The sequence below is a fragment of the Eptesicus fuscus genome, chromosome 2, assembly GCF_027574615.1.
Source record: "Eptesicus fuscus isolate TK198812 chromosome 2, DD_ASM_mEF_20220401, whole genome shotgun sequence".
Lineage (NCBI taxonomy): Eukaryota > Metazoa > Chordata > Mammalia > Chiroptera > Vespertilionidae > Eptesicus > Eptesicus fuscus.
Genome location: NC_072474.1, coordinates 1,723,061 through 1,745,874, shown reverse-complemented (window position 1 = coordinate 1,745,874; position 22,814 = coordinate 1,723,061). Strand labels below are relative to the sequence as shown.

The following is a 22,814-nucleotide window of genomic DNA, read 5'->3' as shown; positions in this document are numbered from 1 at the left end:
AATAGTGATTCCCAAACTTGACTAAGCACCAGAATCACCAGGAGAGTTTGTTAAAACGCAGGTCACCCAGCATCATCCCCACAGCTTCTGATTTAGAAGTTGGAGGTGAGGCCTAAGAATTTGTATTTATTTTCAATAGGCTTTCAGGTGATGCTGCTGCCTCTGGTCCTGGGACCATACTGGGGATCACATCTGAATGTGTGAAAGTTAAAAGTACTCCCTCGTGGGTGGGGAAGACATTTAGGAAGCAGAGAGAACAGAGAGGGAGAGGAATATGAGGGAGATAAACAGGGAGGAAAAGGATGTGCCCACTTGCTCTTTCCCATTGCACCCAGCTTGTGGCTCTACTTCTGTTTTATCCATGACACAATAAAGCCATGGCAGAATTTGCTTAGAGGTTGAGCCTGGGTTGCAGCCTCCATCCCCAGTTTGGGGCGTGCAGGAGGCAGCTGATCAATGATTCTCTCTCATCTGACCAATGTTTCTATCTCTCTCTATTCTTCTCTGATATCAATTTTTTAAAAAGTGCTTAGAGAAACAGCTCCTGGCATCAGAATTATAACTGCATTAAAGGGACACTCCATGAAAAACCTTAAACTGAAGCCCTGCAAATGTAGTTTTATGTGAAATGTTAAAGTGGGTGGGGAGTAGTACAGGATCTGGAGAAGTCAGTCCTTGTGTAACTTTATGAGAAGTACTGGTTGAATGTTGCTAAGGCAACAGGTTCTGGGCAGTTTCATGAGGGAGGCACTTGCACACACTTTGTTATCTCCTAGGACTCCCCGTCCCCTTGTTGCAAGTCTGAGAGGCAGGGGCACTAAGTCACTTAAGCAGCGGGTCCGACTGAGTGGCTCCTTTGGGCCACAGATAGGAACCCAAATTTAAGGTCGTTCCTCGGGTTATTTTCATGTAGCCATTTGGAGATGCTGACACAATTATCTCGCCTTTAACCATTTTTGTTGTTATTCTCAGAATGTTCTTCTGTGGTATGATGGTAAATATTGAGAAATGAAATTGGGCTGCAACGGATAGAGGTTGTTGGGAGGAAGCCAAAAGAGGTGAGGACTCAAAACCCTTGCCCCACATGACGCTGCCTTTCAGACACTCTTATTACCTAAAATGCAGTCACCTGGATATTTCCTGCTGTCACTTCAGAACGTGAGGAGCTGGGGAGAGAGGACGCATGGTCTGGATAGAGATAGACGACATGAGAAAGCAAGTTGTAGGAGACTAGCTTAACCTCCAACCTGCCACTTCATTTGTTTAGGGCTATTTTGGTTTGGTTTTGTTTTTAATATAAAATGATGTTTTAGTTTTAGAGAATTCCCAAAGGTATCTGATTCTGTGATTTTGTGGCAAGGTCACCTCTTATATCCTTTGGACAGCCAGGGTAAGAAACCAAGCCGCTTGACTTCTGAGATAGAGCGTAGGGTATATAGAAGATTCAGTCTTCCCTAACCCACGTGGACCCGGAGGCTCCCTGTTATTTCCTGGTAGCGGTTTTACATGGCTGTGGAGGACAAGGATGTTCATTGCTATGATAACCAGGCAGTCACACTGGGGGAAGTATGATTATTCAACCACTGTGTAGGAAAAAGTCAGTACTATCCAATCCAGTAATCCGATTTTCAGACAAAAGCATGACCCTGGACCATGCTGTCTGTGGCTGAGCATAGCATTGCCTTGTCTCCAAAAACAGTTTGTTTTGTTTTAAATCAGTGTGTACTTGGCTTGTCTGTCTTTTTTAGATATGAATGTATATCTTGCCTGAAATTTTTTCTCATTCTTATTTTGAAGGCAATTAAATTGCTCTGGAGATATTAGTTGTAGTGGTAATTAATTTAGCCTTTATTGAGCACCTACCGTTTGTTAGGCTTCCTGTGAAGTAATCTCAGAAGTAGGTGAATACAGAGAGAAAGACAAAGTGGGAAAAAAGCCAATATTCATTTATCCATCCCTTCTTTCATTCCTCAGAGATTTTAAAATATATATATTGTTATTGATTTCAGAGAGGAAGGAAGAGGAAGAGATAGAAATATCAGTGATGAGAGAGAATCATTGAATGGCTGGGGGATCGAGCCTGCAACCCGGGCATGTGCCCTGACAGGGAATTGAACTGTGACCTCCTGGTTCATAGGTTGACGCTCAACCACTGAGCCATGCCGGCCGGGCCCTCAGGGATTTGTTGAGTATTTTCTGTGCACCCAGCTCTGGACTGAGTGCTGGGGATACAGAAGTGAATAAGACAGACACATCCCTGTTGTCCCTCATGACTATGCTTCCATCAAGATTGGTTAACCCTGAAGCAAAAAACGTCAGACCAGTCTGCGATGGGCGGATGTGTAGGCGAGGTCGGGTCCAGGAATGGCTTCTCGGAGGAGATGATCTGGGAAGGAAAGCACAGTCGATACAGTGCTAACTGAGTGAGGCAGAGGCAGAAAGAGCAGTGAAGCAGTGGCTGTACAGAGGATGTTGTACAGAACATAGATTTAAGGGAGAACAGTTGGAAATAGGACTATTTATATTTGAAAGATGTTTTATTCCTTTCCTAGGAGTTTGGACCTCAATCTAAGGTAATGGGGAAATCACTAAAATATCTCATCATGGAGGAATTATTACAGGAATCTCCAGCCAAAAGAACATACATATAGTATAACTGCATAGAGTTTAAGTTAAAAAAATAGCAGAACAATAAAATTGTGTGTTCTCTATGATTGTTGATATATAGAATATAATTATGACTATAGCAAAGTATGGGAGGATGTCTAAAAGAATCTATTATTTGCATGGTGAGATTCTTTAAGAATTCCTTTCTAATACTCACTCAACATCAAGTCTCTATTATATGCCAGCAGATCAGACTGCAATACCTTCCCTCTACCATCAAATATGGAGAGATCTAATAGTACTCACGCAATTTTAAAGTATGTGGTTATAAAACATCCAGCATAGGCAAATCCATAGAAACAGAAAATAGATTGGTGGGGCAATGGAAATAGTCTGGAATTTGTGGTAATGGTTGAACAACATTGTGAACATAATAAAAAACGCTGAGTTTTACACTTTGGTTAAAATGGTTAATTTTGTGTAATGTGAATTTTATCTCAATAAAAAATACAGAAAGAAAAAAAGAATCTGTTTGTTGTTGTTGTTTTTTGTAGTAAAGGGCAATCGGAAGTGTGAGTTGAACTGCCAGGCAATGGGCTATCGCTTCTATGTACGGCAAGCTGAGAAGGTCATTGATGGCACCCCCTGCGACCAGAACGGCTCGGCCATCTGCGTGTCTGGGCAATGCAAGGTAAGTGCCCAGGGCTGAGGTATCAGGGTGGATGCTTGGGCTGTTTGAGGTCGGACTGCCAGGCTGTGGTCTGCTACCTCCTACCCACCCCACACCCCCCGGCCCGTGGGCCCCGAACATAAGCTCTGGGAGAAGTGGGAGGAGATGGGACTCTTTGGTCCGCTCGGTATTTTTTATCTTTGGGAATCACCATGTCTCACTCTGGTATTTCAATTATTAAGTGATTTATGCTTACACTACTTGCTTCAAAAGGGACACTGATCTGTGCTCATTGCGTCTGGAATTCCTTCCTCCTTCTGGCATGAAGGTTATGGAACAGCCACTGCTGGGTCGGTCCAGAAACCGTCGGCACGCTGTGGCATTTTAAGGGCATGGTATAGTTTATCTTGCCTCCCACTAGATGGGGCAGGCTTCCAAATGAAAGTTGTCTCATGCCCTCTACCACAGAAGTTGTGCTTTAAACAGGAAGAGTTTTCAGCCTCTTTGGACTTCAGAAGTCTGTCCCAGGAACTCCCAGCCACACATTCTGCAAACATTCTGGGCCTGAGAGAATCCCTCTGGGATGCTAACCTTTGACAGAAAGCATCATGTGGTTAAAAATAGGCATCTTAGATGAGATGGCACAAATCCACAGCCACAATAATCTGGGCCCAGACTGCCCCTCCCCTTTCACCTGTTGATGTAGTGGGTGGAGCCGAGCAGGTAAGTGACGGTGTGGAGCCAGACTGAGAGTCTACCTTAATTAAAGCGCAAAAGCTGGAGGACTGCTTGGCTATCACATCTGAAGGTTCCTGTTCTTCCCGGCAGGTAAATTGCTGCAGTATTTCATATTAGAGCTATTCAAGTGTGATTTCTAAGCACGGCCTCCCCTCTCAGTATTTTTATAACGAGGAGGTTTCAAATAGGATACAAAATAACTTATCTGGATAGTCTCAGATTGTGAATGAGTTAAGAAAGGAAAAAGCTGTTTGCTGTCTAATGTGTGTGAGGTATCTTTGGAAGAGCAACCCCCCCAAAGAATTAGAAATCTGTGTAGGCGAGGCAGGGAGCATGGTGGGAAGTATAGTGGAGGCCTAGACCTGTCTAGCCTCCACTTTTCCACTCCTTTGGAAAAAAACACTGGGTTTCACACATTTCCTCTGAGCCTCCCCTCCCCCGATAAGACATGAGGGAGTTCCATTAGAGTCTGTGGCTCAACTGGCCTCTGCTTCCAAATGTTGCTGAGACTAAAATAATGTTCCTTAAGCAACCTGGCTCTTTCTTTGAGATCCTGAATGAACTGCTTGGGTTCCTGATACAGGTGCACACTGTTGGGAGGGGTACCGGGTAATGGTTAGAAACGTGCCCTCTGGTGCAAGTCCTGCCTCCTCCACTGGTTTGCTTGGTGGTGTTGCCCAAGTTATGTAAGCTCTCTGGGCCTCTGTACGTTATCTGCAAGCTGGGGAGGATGGCACCTACCCTGTCTGTAATGAAGAGTCTGGAGCTACTCCATGCAAGGCCCTGTAACAGGTCTGCACTGAGTAAGCGTGTTTCTGTGTATCAGCATTATTGTATATGCCCACTGATGTCCTGTTGTATTTGAGTTTTAACTGCAAAAGTATTTGCTTTTCTGTAGATTACAGAGTTGTCAGATTCACACCATCATTTGGTTGTTGTTGTTAATCCTCACCAAGGACATTTTTTCCCATTGATTTTTAGAGAAAGTGGAAGAGAGGGAGGGAGGGGGAAGAGAGAGAAACATTGCTGTGAGAGATACACATCCATTGGTTGCCTCATGCACGCACCCCGACGGGGACAGGGGATCGAACCTGCAACCAGGTGTACATGCCCTTGCCTGGGAATCCCAATCAAGACCCTTCTTTGTGTGTGGGCTGACTAACCACTGAGAAACACTGGTCAGGGCTTATACCAACTCTGGAGGCAGGTCTGTCACTGCAGTGTGACTCCTGGGGAGTGCAAGTTCTAGTTGGGTGGGTCTGGGGAAGACTGGAGTATCTGGTTTTCAGACATCCTGCCATGTGATGTGGATGCTGTTGGTCTATGGATTATACTCCGTGTAGCAAAGTTTTAAAGGACACTGATTAAAACCTACTAACAAAGAACCAGAAATGTAAATACAGAGTGGTGAAATGATTTGGAAGGAAGAAGAAATGTGATCTCTTTCTACTGGGCAAGCATGTTTTCTTAGTGTTGCATTGAGTGTCTCTGAACTGATGATATGAAAGAAAAACAAATACTTATAAGGACATGGGTATACATTCTTACCAATTGATGAAAACCTTTCATACTGTAGGGCAACACAGTTTGAAGTTGATAATTGCTAAAAGGCTGAGACAGACAGTCTCAGGGTGTGAGTAGATTCATAGGAATTGGATGTTACAAGGACAACTTTGATATTCCATCCTATTTGTTTTCTGTGCTTTTGCCCAAAATTCACTCATTAAAGTTGTTGGAACCACTGACTCTCCTGTCTTCTTTAGAAATTCAGTTTAAATAATCTGAAGTACGTTTGCTTCTCAGGCTGAGATTCTGTTTACTTGCATCTTTCAAAGGGCATTGTCCTTTTCTGAATATTTGATTGGAAGCCCAGAATTCATATTGGTATCTGCTTGGCTGAGAGAGCTGTCACTCATGGTCATGACTGTCTGTCTCTGAAATAACTCAGAAGCCCCTGCTGCAATAAAACTTAATGAAAGGCGGCAAGCATTAAACAGGAAAACGAATGAAACCCACAAAAGAGACACCAAGCGGAAGAAAGAAAGGCCCAGCCGGCCAAGCAGGCAGGAAGGTTCTGCCCAGCGCCTGGTAGGCACCCTGTGTGCTTGGCCTCTTGCTGGGGCTCCTCTGTTTTAGAGCCAATAGTTGGGAGAGGGGCAGGAAGAATGCAGATGTCCTTGAACTGGAGGCTGGAGAAAGTGGGGGTCCCCTCCAGTGCTGGGTGACACTTCTCTTTTTGACAAGGACTGAAGAACCTCACATGTTGGCTTCAGGCTAAGGCCTGCATGCAGGTAGGCTTTGAAGGGGAAGCATTCTGCCCTGTCGTTTTTCTAAAGCACACACCGGGGCTCTCAGGGATCCTGCCTTCCTCGCCCAGACCTCTTCCCTCTGGACATCAAAGAGGAGCCCCTGGCCCTCTTCAGAGCAGTCTCTGAGACACTTCCAGCCCTGCCAGTCATTATTACCATTTATGGGAATGAATCTGTTTATGTCTAACTAACAGATATCACGGTAATAATTCCAAATCTTTAAGCATCACATTAACTGTGCTGTCATGTGGTGTGTTTTTTTTTTAACATGATTAGAGCTTTAAAATCTGCCTGAAATTTTTTGAATTTTTATAGTTAAATGTGTATTTATTATTTTTGCTCATGATTTAATACAAATAAAGGAAACTTTGCCTTCAAAGGTTTAGCAGGCATTTGAAAGAACAGGGTCATTTGGGTAATGACTACCAAAACACCAACCTCACTCCCTGGAGAGTGGCCTTCCAGAAACCTCAGGGCTCCAGCGCCAGATCATACGGAAAGAGTCAGAATCACTGCTCCTTTGCTGGTAAAGGAGCAGTCCTCTGTATTGCAAAGCTGATGGAAAACCTCAAAGGAAGATGCTGGAGCTGATGCAGGCCAGCAAGGCACTAGAATCTGCCATGTGCCAGACACTGCTCTGTGCCTTACTCCACAATAGTTTCATCAGTTCATTTGTCTTCAGAATCAGTCGATCAATAGGAATTTTCATCCCTGTTTTACAGAAGACTGTTGAAAAGATGAGATGACTTGGACACACTAAGTGTTGCATAGGGGTTGACTATTAATATTGACTTTTAAGCCCTAGCGGGTTTGGCTCAGTGGAAAGAGCATAGGCCTGGGGACTGAAGGGTCCCGGGTTCGATTCCAGTCAAGGGCACGTACCTACATTGCAGACTTGATCCCCAGCCCTGGTTGGGTCATGTGGGAAGGCAGCCAATCGATGTGTCTCTCTCACATCAATGTTTCTCTCTGTCTCTCTCCCTTCCACTCTCTCTAAAAACCAATGGAAAATATCCTCAGTTGAGAATTCAAAAATATTGACTTTTAAAACAGAAAGAGTAGTTTCTCTGTGATGGGAGAAACCTATGTGCTTCAGGTCTCCCCTATTCTGAGTTTATTTTTCTCCCTGCCTCTTTCCAAAAAAGACTGTCTCTCCAAAACACACACCAAGACATGCCTCTTCTGTGCTTAAATTCCATCTCTGGCGCCCCATTGCCTATGGAATACAGGCCAGGTGCTTCATCATCTGTCTGCTGCCAGGCTTCCCTGGGCCCCCAGGGCTGGCCAGGCCGCGACGTGTTTCTCCGTGACCCAGCAGGCTGCAGGCTGTGCCTCCAGGGGAATGCACACGCTGTCCCGTCAGCCTGGAGTGCCGTGCTGTGCCCGCCCCATGCGCTCTGTTCAAAAGCCCTGGCTCACCCCTTGTGTGCTGTTCTATTCTTCTGTTCCCACTTCTTGTAACTATTTGTTCCCATCGCCCTGCCTGCCACCCAGCCATCCCGGGAGCAATTCCAGGCACTTAGCTTTAGCAAACCTTTTGAATAGGTGCTGAAAATAAATGAGTAAAGTGAGTCAAGGTATTTGATGACTCAATCTAGTGGATTTCAGCAAATGAAATTAGTCTTGAATGTAGCACAGTCTCAGTTTGGGCTGGGATGGGCAGCTCAGTGCAGATAAAACAACGGCATGAAGTCCCCTTGGCCCAATCCCCAGAACCCAAGGTCTTGGAGGTTGGGGAGAGTTTCTTGGCATCCAAACTCCTGTCTCTCTCATCTCGTTTTTAATTTTGCTCACTCTGAATTTCCTGAGTCCCTTCAGAGCTAATGACAGGACAAACCTAAGCAAGTGTGAGTGCATGCTCCCATGGCACCTTCTGTTGAGGGGAAAGGGCCTCTTCTTCCCACCCACTTCCTCCCTCCTTCCTAGTCAGTGCCCCCGAAGCAGGGCGCTCCTGAGGCCTGCTCTCCAAGCACACTGTGTGGGGCCTTTCATAGCTCCTCCTCAGCCGGGACGTCGCTAGGCTTCCATCCAGACACATCAGCAGATAGTTTCAGATTTATTTCATAAATTAAAGCAAGGTAACTGTTTCCGAATATTCAGAGACAAACTCTGGACCTGCCTGTGGCCCTGACCAGGCATCTGTGTGTCCAGTGGGTGTCCAGGCGCCAGATTTTCATCCTCCTCCTTTAGCAACTGCTGCTGTGCTGTCCTGAGCCAAGCAGACCCTGCTCTTTTCCCTGCCTGTTTGCCCTGAGTTGCTTTTCTAATTTCTCTTGGTTAGCGGCTTTATTTTATGGACTTTGCTTAGAGTTCTGTCATTACTTAAAGGAGACTTAGAGAATAATTACTTTGGGTGAGGTTTCTCCCCTTCCCTAGACATTTGCATGGTTCAGCCTTGAAGCAGAGTGGAGAGCTTTTACTTTCCTTAAATTCCAAGCTAATGTGACGCTTTGTGGACTCCCTCTTGTATTCCTATCTCCATCAAACTGTGTTCTAAAAGTCTTTCTGCTTGTGACTATTAAAATGCTATATTTTAGTTATAGTTATTGTATTGACATGTGCCTGAACTTCTAAAGGAGAATGAGTATTGATATATTTGTATCCTCAGTCCTTAATATATGAAAGTTATTCAATAATGTTCTTAAAATAGATGAGTGAACAACAACAAAAAAGTCAAAAACTGATTGTGAAACCTCCTTTCCTATAAGAATCAAGAATAGGGTTAACAAAGTATTGACATTTTAGAACTCAGGCCCTGTTCTCAAGACCTCTTGAAATTCTAAATCTAAAGTGATCCTGATGAAATTTATGTGATTGTATGCACTTCTTTCCTATTATCTATGATTTTTCTCATTTTTAAACATTGGGACCACTACCTCACATAAAAACTCTGTTTAGATTTATTTTTTAATTTAATATGTTTTTATTGATTTCAAAGAGAGGAAAGGAGAGAGAGGGAGAAATAGAAACATCTGCGATGAGAGAGAAACATCGGTTGCCTCCTACATGCCTGGGGATCAATCCCGAAACCCAGGCATGTGCTCCAGCCGGAATCAAACTGTGACCTCCTGGTTCATGGGCCAACGCTCAACCACTGAGCTGCACCAGCAGGGGTTGTTTAGATTTATTTATTAATACGTACTAATTAATTATTATCATCATTAATTATCTATTAATTAACAACCCAAGCAATATATAATTATTAATTAATTCAACAAGTAATCTTAACTGCTTGTTGCCATACACTAGGCTAGGCATTGTAGATAAAACAATGGAAAAGATTAACATGGTTCCTACCCACATGGAGCATAAAATCTAATGGAGAAAGTAATAAAGAGAAAAGGCCAGTTAACAAGCAAGAATTGCACATTTTGGTGAGTGTTATGAAGTTAATGGGAACTGCAGCAGTGAGCAGCGGTGGGGAGGCACTCATGGAGTGTAGGGGAAGGTCTCCAGGGAGGGCAGGTGGAGGTAACAAGTGGAGGCAAGACTACTTACTGACCTTGCAAACCCTGGGATTTGGAGAAAACGTAGACCAAGTCTCCAGCCAGGACCCAGTACATGTGCGGTGCTCAGGAGCTGGCAGATGTGGGGGGTGATCATTTGGTGCCTTCTCCCTGCTCTCTGCCTGTTAATCGGGTCTCCTCCTGATGGTGCCATACTCAGTTCCTCCTGGGTGCCCATACATCTTCTTGAACACATGCTGGCATTGGCAATAGAAAGCCCTCCACCAGCTCCATTCAGTCATCCTCAAGGCCCAGGAAGGCTGCCCTGGAAACTGGATGAAATAATGGATCAAGAGCAGGTTTGGGGGTCAGAGAAGATCTCCAGTACTACAAGAGAGAAAAGAGGGGCTGCTCAGGTCAGAGTGGGGTCAGATGTTTAAAGTTCCAACCTACCCCTCCTGGTGGCCCTCCTATATCAGAGTGTCAGAAGAGAGAGAAATTTAGGGTTCCTCCCCGTTAGGTTTCCTTAAATGGGCAGCATTCCCCCAAAGGGAACTAAAGAAGTGTTCTCTCCAGATTGGCAGGGCTGGTGACTGGACTGGGGCTGAAAAGTGGGAGGAGTTTCAGCAGAGCACCCCATCCCTGCCCCTAAACCAGACACAGACTGGAAGCCCTGCCTGAGTAGGCTCCATTATGGCACACACGCTGCTCAGTGGCACAGTGCTCACTGTGCACCTGCTCAGCTCCAAGTTCACAGGCACAGAACAGAATTCCCGGGTGCAGAAACCTGTGCTGCACACGAAGACACAGGCTCTCCACCACACTGGCAAGGCCACAGGAGCAGTGGCCCCCTTTCTCTTCGGTCCCTGTGCACATTCTTGCTAGTCAGCCCATGCTCTTACTGGTGACACTGTCAGAGGATCAGACTTTTTTCTTAAAACGCAAGCATTAAGCCTGATGATGATTCCAGCAGAGCCGGGAAGTCTGAGCGAAGACGGGAGGGAAAGCCCATCGTCCTAACACCAAGTTGGGGCATCTCAATTAAATTTCTGCCAGAGTCAGGGCAAACCAAATAGTGAATAGCATTGCTAGTGTGATATAAAAGCCTTAGAAACTATCTGGAGGTTTTGTATGTATGTATGTATGTATGTATTTCTACCTATCTAGGTAGAAATAGGTATTTGATGACAAAAGTGCTTGATGAAAACACATTTTTTATCTTATCTATGCTAATAAAAGGGTAATATGCTAATCAGACCAAACATCTTCCAGACGTCCTTCCAGAAAAAGCCATGGTGGCGGGGGCCAAGGCAGAGGCAATTATGGGCTATCAGGCCAGCAGGGGAGAGCAGTTAGGGGGCGATCAGGCCGGCAGGCAGAAGTGGTTAGGAGTGATCGGGCCAGCAGGGGAGCAGTTAGGGGCATCAAGCCAGCAGGCAGAGGCGGTTAGGGGTGATCAGGCAGGTAGGCAGGCAAGCGGTTAGGAGCCAGCAGTCCTAGATTGTGAGAGAGATGTCTGACTGCCAATTTAGGCCCGATCCTGCAGATCCCCCAAGGGGTCCTGGATTGGAGAGGGTGCAGGCCAGGCTGAGGACCCCCTTCCTCTGTGCATGAATTTTGTGCACTGGGCCTCTAGTAGATAATAATCATTTACATGACTCAGATACCAAAAAGTGTGATTCCTGTTGCCTCTCCACCCAGTTTCCTGTTTTCCAACAGGAAATAACCACTTTGATAGTTTCTTTTTTAAGGAAAATATTTTTCTGCACCCTGTTAGGGGGCATGTGTAGTAGCATATCACACACACATGGCTCTGAACTTTGCTTTACTTACTTAACATACTTTGGAGAACTCTCCACTTCAATATCTAAGGATGTCCTTATTCATGTTACGGTTGTGCAGTACTGCACTGAATAAACTGACCATAATCCTATCTAATAAAAGAGAAACATGCAAATTGACCGTACCTCCGCTACGCCCACAAGCCACGCCCACAAGCCAATCAGGAGTGAGTATGCAAATTAATCCAACAAAGATGGCGGTTAATTTGCATACACATGTGCCCAGCGGCCTGGGTCCTGGGAACATCTCTCTTCCATACTAGGAACCCCCACCACGCTCCTAGCCTGTTGGCCCGCACTTAGGCCCTGAGCGGCAGGGGTCCCAGAACACCCCCTGGCCACTCCGGGACTATGGGTGCAGCCGCTTGTGCATGCTCTGGCGCCAAGCGAGGGTTCGGGTCCACGCCCCCAGCTCGGTGCCCACAATGGGGGGGCTGGCTGCTGGCCTCTGGGGCATGTGGAGACCCTGGCAGCCACCACCAGGTGGCGGCGACACCCCCCTAGCCCAGTGGATACAACACAGGGGCCACATGAGCTGCAGAGGAAACACCATTTTAAAAAATATATATATTTTATTGATTTTTTTACAGAGAAGAGGGGAGAGGGATAGACAGTTGGAAACATCAGTGAGAGAGAAACATCGATCAGCTGCCTCCTGCACACTCCCCATTGGGGATGTGCCTCCAACCAAGGTACATGCCCTTAACAGGATTCAAACCTGGGACCCTTCAGTCTGCAGGCCCACAGTCTATCCACTGAGCCAAACCAGTTTGAGTGTAAACACCTTTTCTGACCGCTCATTGGCTAAGCTCCCTGTATGCCGCCACTCACAGTGTTCTTGGTAACTTGGGTAATAAGAATCCAAGAAGGTGATCTAGGGTTTTTCCACCACACTCCTGGAAGAAAAAATGAAGGTCCGTTGCTGGAGGGGCTAAGAAATGTCATATCCTGCCCTAGCTGGTTTGGCTCAGTGGATAGAGCCTCGGCCTGCTGGCTGCAGGGTCCAGGTTCGATTCTGATCAAGGGCATATACCTAGGTTACAGGCTCCTCCCTGGCTGGGACCCAGGTCAGGGTTCATGCAGGAGGCAACCAATCAAAGTGTCCCTCTCACATTGATGTTTCTCTCTGTCTCTCCCTCTCTCTTCCATACTTTCTAAAAATCAATGGAAACATATCCTCAGATGAGGATTTACAAAAAAGAAAGAAATGTCATATCCTATGAAAGACACATCTCTTTTTTTTAATATATATTTTATTGATTTTTTACACAGAGGAAGAGAGAGGGATAGAGAGTTAGAAACATCTATCAGCTGTCTCTTGCACACCCCCTACTGGGGATATACCCACAACCAAAGTACATGCCCTTGACCAGAATCGAACCGGGGACCTTTCAGTCCGCAGGCTGACGCTCTATCCACTGAGCCAAACCGGTTTTGGCAAAAGACACACCTTAAAAATGCCTAAAGAAAGTTGTCATTTTTTCACAGTGAAGGGACTAGAGTCCATGTTGATGAAAACACCTTGGTGGCTGTAGTGACTGGCAGTGGCTGCAGCAGCGGGGTGATGGGGCTGGCGCCTTCCCTTGATCAGCCCGGTCACCTCCCACAAAGGGTGGCCAGACTGCGGTTGAGGCCGTCAGTAGGACATCTCCTGAGGGCTCCCAGTCTGTGAGAGGGGGCAGGCTGGGCTGAGGGAACCCCCACCACGCACGAATTTCGTGCACCAGGTCACTGGTTTTTATAACATGTAGGTTATATCCGGTCTTTTACCATAACCAGCAATGCTGCCGTAAGTACAGTTGTGTGTGGGCCAGTTTACATATTTGCAAGTATCTGTAGGATAAATTCCTAGAATTGGGTCAAAAGTGTGCATGTATTTGTGATTTGAATGCCTAGGGGTGGCCATTTGTTCTCCAAAGGTTGAAACATCTAACAACCTCACCAGCAATGTCTGAGTTGGTATGCTGAACAATATTGGGATTTTTGCCAATCCCATTAGTGAGAAATGGCATCTTGGGTATTTTTAATTTGCATTTATCTTATTTTCAGGGAGGTTGAGCATCTTTTCATATGTTTAAGAACCACAGGGCCTGGAATAAGAGGAGTGAGGGGCACAATTTAGGGAGGCATTAAGTTATATGAAATTCTCAGGATCTTCTTAAATTTTGTGCCTTAGCCACCTCGCCTGCCCTATTGGAGACCCAGCCCCGAAGAGCATGTACCCTTTTGACCCGGGAACCCTTTCCATTCCTTGTGTGTGATCTGTTTTTATATTGAGTTGTTGATCTTTCTTAATTTGTAGGAAATGGAAGAATTTTTTTATTACATAAATTACATGGGGTTTTTTGTTTTGTTTTGCCTTGTTTTTAGGTAATCTTTGACTTATGCGCATAGGGTTTCATTACTTTTGCCATGCATTCTTTAAGTGGTGAATTTAGTAATGTTCACTTTTATCAGCCTAGAATTTGTGCCTTAGAAAAAATTTCTTCTGCACTCGGAAGTAAAAGGAAAAATTCTGCTGTGTCTTTTTTCAGTAATTGGCTCTATGCTTTTACATTTTTACATTTTATATTAATCCATTTGGAATTTACCCTAACGTATCATGTGAGGTATGGATTCATTTTTTTTTTCAGATGGTTACCCAGTATGCCTTTACCATAATAGAATAAATCTTTCCCATGCTGTTTTGGGGCTTGCTCTTTATTACTCTTGGTATGTATGTAGATATGTCTGTCTGTCTGTCAGTATGTATGTATATGTGTATGTATGTGTGCGGGCTTCCTATTCTATTCCATTAGTCTACGTGTTGAATACAAGAACATATATTTTGACAGAAATAAAATATTCTGGCATTTAAATTTATGCAAGGTAAGCTTGCTCTTTGCTTGGAGCTCAGGCACTAATGGACTTCAGATGCAAATGGTTCTTTGTTTATCACTTGGAAAAACCATCTGTTTTTAGGGGATTTAACAAGACTTCATATTTACAATAAGTTTTTACTTGATTGCAAAACTTATGTTTTATTAATTTTAGGACTGTATGGCAGAAGTCACAAATATGAAGAGTACTCCAAATGACAAAATTGGTAGATAGATTAATTGAAAAACACAAAAAATTTGTTCTGCTTTTCAGAACAAAATGGGGGGGTGGGGAGGTGGGAGATCGCTGGTACCATTTTCTGTCATTTAGAATATGGGCAGTATCTTCTAGGAGTTTTATTTTATACACATCCTACCAAATTTTTGGAATTAATCAACCCATCTCTTGATGGTTTGGAATTTACATTTTCCCCTACTTATTTCTCTTGTTTTGTTTTCGCAATTATCAGCAAAAGGCTAGTAATTGTAGCATTTAAAGATATAAACCTGTCTCCTAAACAAATCCTGGAAGGATGACGAGAGAAAAGACGCTTTTTGCTCTATGTCCAAACTCACCCAAAAGGACTAAGGAAGGAAGATCAGTATTAACCATGATTGTCATTTAAAGGGAGTGAATATAATCATATATGTAAAAAGACCGTGGATTCAAACATTTGGTATCCAAATATTAGCCTTGTTTTCCCAAAACTTGTACCTGGCAAAACCTTAAAGTATGCTTGTCAACCTTGTGAGAGCTAGGATGAGCTTTTCCTCGGTGAAAAACCTTTGTCTTCTGGGTTTCAAACCAGTTTCTAAAAACGTAATCGAAATACTTCATACATACAACGGAGGTTTCAAATATACAATGTAACAAAGCACAGTGTCTGGTGTTCCAACGGTGCTTGATGTGTTCTTGCTAATATTCTCACTTGGTAAAAAGAAAAAAAAAATAGTTTAAAAAAAATAAATTTTAAGCCCTCTGAGTGAGGCTAGAGAACATGCACTATTTTGTAAGAAGTATGTGTCTTGTCACTTTTCCAGCTCTTATAGATTATGTAGAACAGTATCAAGTAAATGTGACTTTAATATTCACTCCTAGTGATGACTTTTTAGCTGATGCCTTTAGAAGGGCTGTTTAGTATAACTGGTTGATAGTGACATCTAGTGTTCAGTACTGAAATTATGTGTCCTTAAAAGCAGCTTCTAAGGAAAGTAGGACTGGAGATAGACTGACTAGGCCAGAATTAAAATAAGTGGAAGTGGCGTGATGAAGATAATAACGGGAAAATTTGAGTTAGGAGGGTGATGTCTTCTTTTTTAAAAAATATATTTTCTATTGATTTCACAGAGGAAGGGAGAGGGAGAGGGAGATGGAAACATCAATGATGAGAGAGAATCATTGATTGGGGATCGAGCCCACAACCCTGGCATGTGCCCTTGACTGGAATCGAACCCGGGACCCTTTAGTCCACAGGCTGACGCTCTACCCACTGAGCCAAACCAGCCAGGGCGAGGAGAGTGATATCTTGATGACACCACCAAGAAGTGTCACTAACACTTGAGGGTACTGTGTATGGACATGCAAAGTAAACTGCTGTCTGCCCTCAGACTTAGTTCTGAATCCAGGTTTTTAGTTCAGTCCTCCTTGACCCTTCCCAAATCAGGTGTGTGTTGAACTCACTAACCAAATTACCTTGAGCAGGTCCCATCATTTCTCCGAGACTCAATCCCCTTAAATATAGAGATGCTGAGACCACCTCATTAAATCCTAAGAGAATTGGATGTTGTTTGGTTTATAGGTCCTGAGCTCAGCAGGGGGCAGGGCGTCATGAGGGCAGTGCTGCTGATGGCAGTGAGGCAGCGACGTGTCTGGGGCTCATTTGCTGTACCTTGATGGGGTAGCAAAGGCAGACGGGCCCAGGTGTAGAAATTTCCTAGGAGATTGCAACCGGGTCATGGGAACAGTGAGCAACGAGAGCTGTGTCCTGATGTGAACAGAAAATGTGGCTTGTATGAGGCTCAGGTGAAGGGAATCATTCTGCCTGAAAAGACACTGCCCAGCTGACTTGGGGGGGGGGGGGGGGGGAAGAAAGATGGGAGGAAGTGTCAGGCAGCCTTGGGAAAGTGTTTTGCCTGAAGAGCTTTAAGAATGTAAAGTGCAGCCATAGCTGGTTTGGCCCCGTGGATAGAGCGTCAGCCTGTGGACTGAAGGGTCTTGGGTTCAATTCTGATCAAGGACACATGCTCGGGTTACAGGCTCAATCCCAGTGGGGGACATGCAGGAGGCAGCCGATCAATGATTATCTCTCACTAGTGGCCCAGTGCATGAAATTCGTGCATGGGGGAGGTGGTGTCCCTCAGCCTGGCCTGCACCCTCTCCAATCTGGGACTCCTCAGGGGTTTAAACTGGCAGTCGGACATCCCTCTCGCAATCCAGGACCACTGGCTCCTAACCACTCACCTGTCTGCCTGCCTGATCGCCTCTAACCACTCTGCCTGCCGGCCTGATCTTCCCCAACTGCCCCCCCTGCTGGCCTGATCACCCCCAACTGCCCCCTCTGCCATCCTGCTCACCCCCAACTACCCCCCCTCCGCCAGCCTGATCACCCCCAACTGCCCTCCCCTTCTGGCCTGATCACTCCTAACTGCCTCTGCCTCGGCCCTGCCACCATGGCTTTGTCTGGAAGGACATCCGGAAGGTCTCCCTATCTAATTAGCTTATTACCCTTTCATTAGTATAGATTATTGATGTTTCTATCTCTCTCTCCCCCTCTCCCTTCCTCTTTAAAATCAATTTTTAAAAAATGTAAAGTGCAGAAGTGATCACTTACTCCACCACTCACAAGCTGGGTCTCCTTTGTCAAATTTCTTGATTATCCTGATCTCCATTTTCTATTCTGTAACATGGGCTGATAATGGCGCTCACCTGGCAAAGATGTGTGGGTTAAATGAGCAGATGTGTATGAGGCCCTTAGACACACCAGGCATACATAGCGAGCAGCTCTGTTAACTCTTGTTGCTTCTCGCCATGAAGGGAGGAGACAGAAGCAGAAGATTTAAAACAAGACAAACAAAATTCTGTTCGGCCCCTGGACACATGACTGATCCTCCTTGCCTTTCTACCCTGTTCCCTCTGCCTAGAAATCCTTTTTTCCCTCCACCTCCCACTTAGGTCTCCTCCGGGAAGCATTTCCTGGCTCTGGGGATGGGTCATCATTGCTCTTTGCACTGTGACCCAGTCCCCACAATTTCTGGTTCTGACACAATTTCTGCTCTCATTAGATTTTAGTGCCCATATTTGTTTTCCTATCTGACCTCCCTGATAAACAATGAGTCCCTTGAGGAAGGCCTGGCGGAGCTTTAAGTACTTAAGAAATGTTGATAGAATTGAGCAATGTGAGAGGGAGGAGAGGAGAGGAGCAGACAGAGCATACAATGTGTGTGGCAAATGTTCTTTGAATCTGGAATGTGTGGATTTTATTGAACTGCTCTTGCAACTTTTTCTGTATGCTTGTAATCCATCAAAATACAGAATTGGAGGGGTAAATGGAAGATTTGCCCTGTTTTCTTTGTTGCATTTAAAGCCTTTTTTTGGGGGGGGGGTTAGTGGGGGAGAGTATTGAACTAGGTTCTGAGACCTGTCGTGTGTCCCCTTCCTTTCCTGACCTCCCTGGGCTGCTCGAGCTGCTCAGAAATACTGTGTCCAAACGAAGAAGCTGTCCTCTCTGCCCGCACGGCCAGTGCCCGAGTTAGCTCTGCTCAAGTGGGGTTCCACCGGGAAACAGCTTACCCTTATCTCAATTGTAACTCCCTTAACATTCTAGACATTTGGTAATTTCTCTATGATCTTGGAGTAATAGAAATTAGATTCATTCAGTTCTTTTTCCGGGCTTACCTAAATATGTCTTCAAAAGCAGAAGCTATATTTGCATGATTTGCTAGATACAATGCCCAGTATAAAGTCGTGTACTGAGGATCTTAACGCAGTCCTTCCCGCTTACTCTTCAAGGGCTTGTGAAAGATGTTAAAAAAGAACTGTGTGGTGGCATGTTTGCCCATCGTGGCCTGCAGTTATCTCCGTTCACATCTAGATGGCACTCACACATTGACCAGGCAACAATTGACTGGTAATGTTAGCAGCCTGGTAGAAACTGACAAATTCTTGAATCAAGGTGGTGAAAAGTTAAATACAGGTGGCTTTCAGGCGTGGCTGGGTGAATGGATTGATTAAAGGAAAGGTGGTGAAAACTGGGGACTGGCTGTAAACACACTTGATGATTACATAGGAATCCCCTTGCCATCTGTTCATTCTCCTTCAAATCCCGGGTCCCTGCTGGGCCAACCACATCAGGCAAACCCCAAAGCAGAGTAGCTGGTCTTACCTGACCAGTGGGCAGCCTCAGCACTGCCCCAGGAGACCCAGTCTGTGACCAACTCTACTCACGTTGGTCATGTACTCCGAGGTGATCATCACATAGGAGACTCAGTTGCCAAGCTATGACTTAGCTATTGAGATGGAGAAGGGTTATGTGTTGGGATGAGTTAGTAAATAGGCTGATGGGTTTTTAAGTTATTCTTGTAGATATAAAGACATATATTATTATTAAACACCACTAGTGTCAAACTCTTGTTCTATTGACTGACCAGATTATCTGGGGATATATTGGGCATCATTTCTATGTGGCCATAGAGTAGAATGTGAAGAACATGAGCTTTGAGTTGGTGAGAATTGGGTTCTAGTCCATGTTCAATCACTCACTATTTGTGTGGCCTTGGGCAGGTGAATTAACCTCTCTGGGCCTCAGAGAAATGGAAGTAATAATAAAATCTACTTCTGAGTCATTGTGAGGATCAAGTGAGATAGTTCTATGAAAACCACCTAGCACAACTCCTGCTACACTGTCAACGCTCAAGAAAATGACGTATTATTATTGTCATTACTCCCAATTCATTGAAGTCACAAAGGACAGTGATGCTTATCAGTTGTTCCTGTCCTACATAAATATTTCGTAATCACTTTAACTTGAGTTGTAAAAAGTGTTGTGAGCAAAAGCAGTTAAATTTGATAGTAAAACATATTACTGGGTTCAAGTTAAACTAGCATTTAGAAATAAGTAGATTTAAGTAGAGGGAAATAGATTTGCAACAAAATTCAGACCCCAAACTACCAGAAAATGAAAAGTAGTCATTTGAACACCAACTGGTATCTGGAAGATTACTTGGCCAAAGATGCATAATAGGATTTATAGACACTTGGAAAATGACCACTTAGGTTTAAAAATTGGACAAGAAACTACTCCGCATGTTAAAACAACATGATAATGTAAAGGGGTGGATCAGGGCTCTGATGTAGTATGATTGTCCGGGGTGGACACGGATGGTGGACTAACTCAGTCTCTGGGAAAATCCTCCCTCATAGTTTCTCCTTCCTTCTCAAGCATCCCTTCTCTTCCCCTTTCTCCATCTGTTCTCCTGGGGAGAGTCAAGGTGAAGAAGGAAGTGCTGGGGGGATAGGCTTTGGCTCCCTGCTGTCCTTCCCTGCTGGCTCCTGCTGACCAGTTGACTGTTGTCCATATTGCCTGGGTCTCTGGGTGTCCCCTCTGTTCTCGCTGCATCTGCCCCAAGGTCAGCAGATGTAGCTCTCAGGCTGTTTTTACAGCACATTTGAGGGCTGATGGACTCCAATCCTCACCCAGCCCCTCCTCCCTAGCTCAGTTCCATTTTGCCTATAGATGCTCCCTACACTAACATTAGGCTCCCAGCTCTGGGCCGTTTATCTAGTGCTGTACTGGAGGCCACTATCTCAGCTCACCACACCACTGTTCCTTCTCTCCTGCAGCTGTCTTGTGTTGCTGGGCACACTCAGTGAGGGGTCTCCCTGCTCCCACTTTCCACAGGGGAAGGATGACACGCATCCCCTTCGCTTTGGTTCCCAGCTGTCTCTGGACGTTTCTGTTTCCACCTCCCACGTCTCTACGCTGGGCGGGTGGGAGCTGCATATTGTGGAGAAACCAGTTCCATACTTTAGCCCTTCCCTTCCCAGCCTCCACTCCTCTCCTAGCTCTCAGAGCATTTATTCCTTTTCTGGACTGAATTTTGCCCCTTTCCCAAAAAGTGTGTATATTGAAGCTCTCATGGTAATGTGATGGTATTTGAAGAAGGGGCCTTTGGGAGGTAATTAGGTTTAAATGAGGTTATGAGGGTGGAACCCTTATAAGAAGAGAAACCAGAAAGCTTGTGTGCTCTCTCTATAGAGAGATAGAGATAGAGAGAGAGATAGAGATAGAGATAGAGAGAGATAGAGAGAGAGAGAGAGAGAGAGAAGAGAGAGAGCAATACATCACACAAACACATGGAAGAAAGGCCGTATGAGGACACAGCAAGATGTCTGCAAGTCAAGAAGTGAGTCCTCACCAGAAACTGACTCTGTGGGACCTTGATCTGGGATTTCTAACCTAGAGAACTGTAAGAAAACAAATGTCTGTTGTTTAAGCCACCAATCTTTAGCATTTTGTTGTGCCAGCCCAACCAGGCTAAGATAACCCCTGCCCCTTGTGCAGGACACAGCCCCTGTGAGAGCCTGCCTCTTCTCTCTGCAGCTCCAGGCACCCGCTGTGCTCACACCCAGCATTGGGTGATCTTGCAGGCCAAGCCCTTTTGGAATTCAAAACTAGACTCGTTTTCTCTGAAGGACCTCATTCTTGCAAGTCACAGTGCTTTGTTGTCACTCTTCTGTTTGAGATGGGCTTCAGAAACTGGCCTACAGTCACCTTTGTCCTTTGATACCTCGTTGGCAGTTGAGCAACACGGGGTTACCTATCACAAGTGAACAATACATTGCATAATTATTGTAAGTGGTGTTTGGGGACACTGTTCAGTACTGTGCCTCGTAAACAGTTGGTACTCAGTGAATGTTTCCTAAATGTTGACAATGAGTGACAGCTGTGAACTTGGGTGACCTAAAAAACAAAGCTGAGCTACCCTAAAATAACGGTTATGGTTATCTGCTTCACCCCCAGAGGCATGCTAGTCAGACCTGAAGGGATGTGGGCATGTGCCACTGCGGAGGTTCTGATGGGGATCTGACGGCTAGTACAGTAAAAGATACACTGTGATGGGTGTCGCCTCCTTGTGTAGTGACCATCATGGCCATGCACTGGCAGCTCCCAAAGGTGAGGAACTCCAGACAGGGGAGCACTGGATGGATATATGTTGCAAATGAACCGTGATCCCTTTGGAATGAAAGAACTGCATGGAAAGTAAATCAGAAGTGTACCTTTAAAACCACTCTTCCCTCCTTGCTCCTCCAGGAAAAAAAAAAAAAAAAGAAGGAATAAAATTTAATGCTTAAGTCAAACAAGGCCTTTTCTGTACATTGATGTAACTGGATAGCCCTGAAAAGGAGGGTGGGATCATCCCTGGCCTGGGCTGGGAGCCTGGCTGCCAGAGCAAGAGGCGGCCTGGCCCCTCTCCCAGCTGTGGGGCTCCAGGGCTGAGGAGCCCAGGCCCCACGTGTGACACCTCCCTCTTAAGATACTCTAATTTATAGTTAACGCCTTTTAAGCAAACAAGAGGGAGGGAAAAAAATCTGGTTCATATTATGGCAACTTGCAATGAAGGGAAGTCTGGGAGTTCAAAGAAAGAATGTCCCAGGGAGAGAACAGTCCTTTAAAATCCATTGGAAGCGGTCAGGAAGGTAATTGAAAAGAAGGCTCTCAGTACAGTGGTGGCCCAGCCCCCTCCCTCTGCCCCTTCCTCCAAACAGCTCTTGCTGACGTGGAGGTCATTCCAAAGAGGGACAGAAGTAAAAGGGACTGGGCACGAAGACGGCTAAGCTGGCTGAAGAAATAAAACTCCAGCTCTCAGTTGAAGGGAGCAAGATGGAGGAATACGTATGCTCTGCTTCCAAAGCTGGGCCTTCTCTGGCTGGACTTGGAGCTCACAGAAGTCTCCTCTCCCTCCCCGCACCCACCTTTGCCGTCCACAACATCCGTCTCCCCTGCTGACCCTTCTGGCTCGGGTTTGTGTCATCTGTCAGTGCCCCTCTGGCTTCTCAGGGCCGCGGCATCTCTTGCTCTGGGAGCTTGGTGAGGTCTAAAAGGGGGCGGTGAGGGGCTGAAGAAAGCAGACGCCCGGCCTCTGCCCTACACCGAGGCCTGAGCCTCTCCGGGCTAGGAAGTTTTCACACCTGCGTGGTGGTGGCGGCACAATGCCACAATCAGAAGGGCCTGGCCAGCAGACACCACGTTTGGAGGCTTATCCTAGAGCTGTGCTTATGGAGAACAGCATGGTTTTGCTTAGACTGTCTGCAAATGGGAGATTTGGTGGGTGGGCAGTGTTTGAAG

At 45.5% G+C, this 22,814-nt stretch overlaps 1 protein-coding gene across 1 annotated transcript in view; it reads left to right on the top strand.

Moving 5' to 3' along the window:
• THSD4 (thrombospondin type 1 domain containing 4) overlaps window positions 1-22,814 on the top strand; it is a 764,623-nt gene that overhangs the window by 355,439 nt on the left and 386,370 nt on the right. Inside the window, exon 7 of the mRNA XM_054725222.1 lies at window positions 3,162-3,298. Coding sequence (XP_054581197.1) covers window positions 3,162-3,298 — 137 coding nt within the window. The remainder of the gene's footprint in view (window positions 1-3,161; window positions 3,299-22,814) is intronic.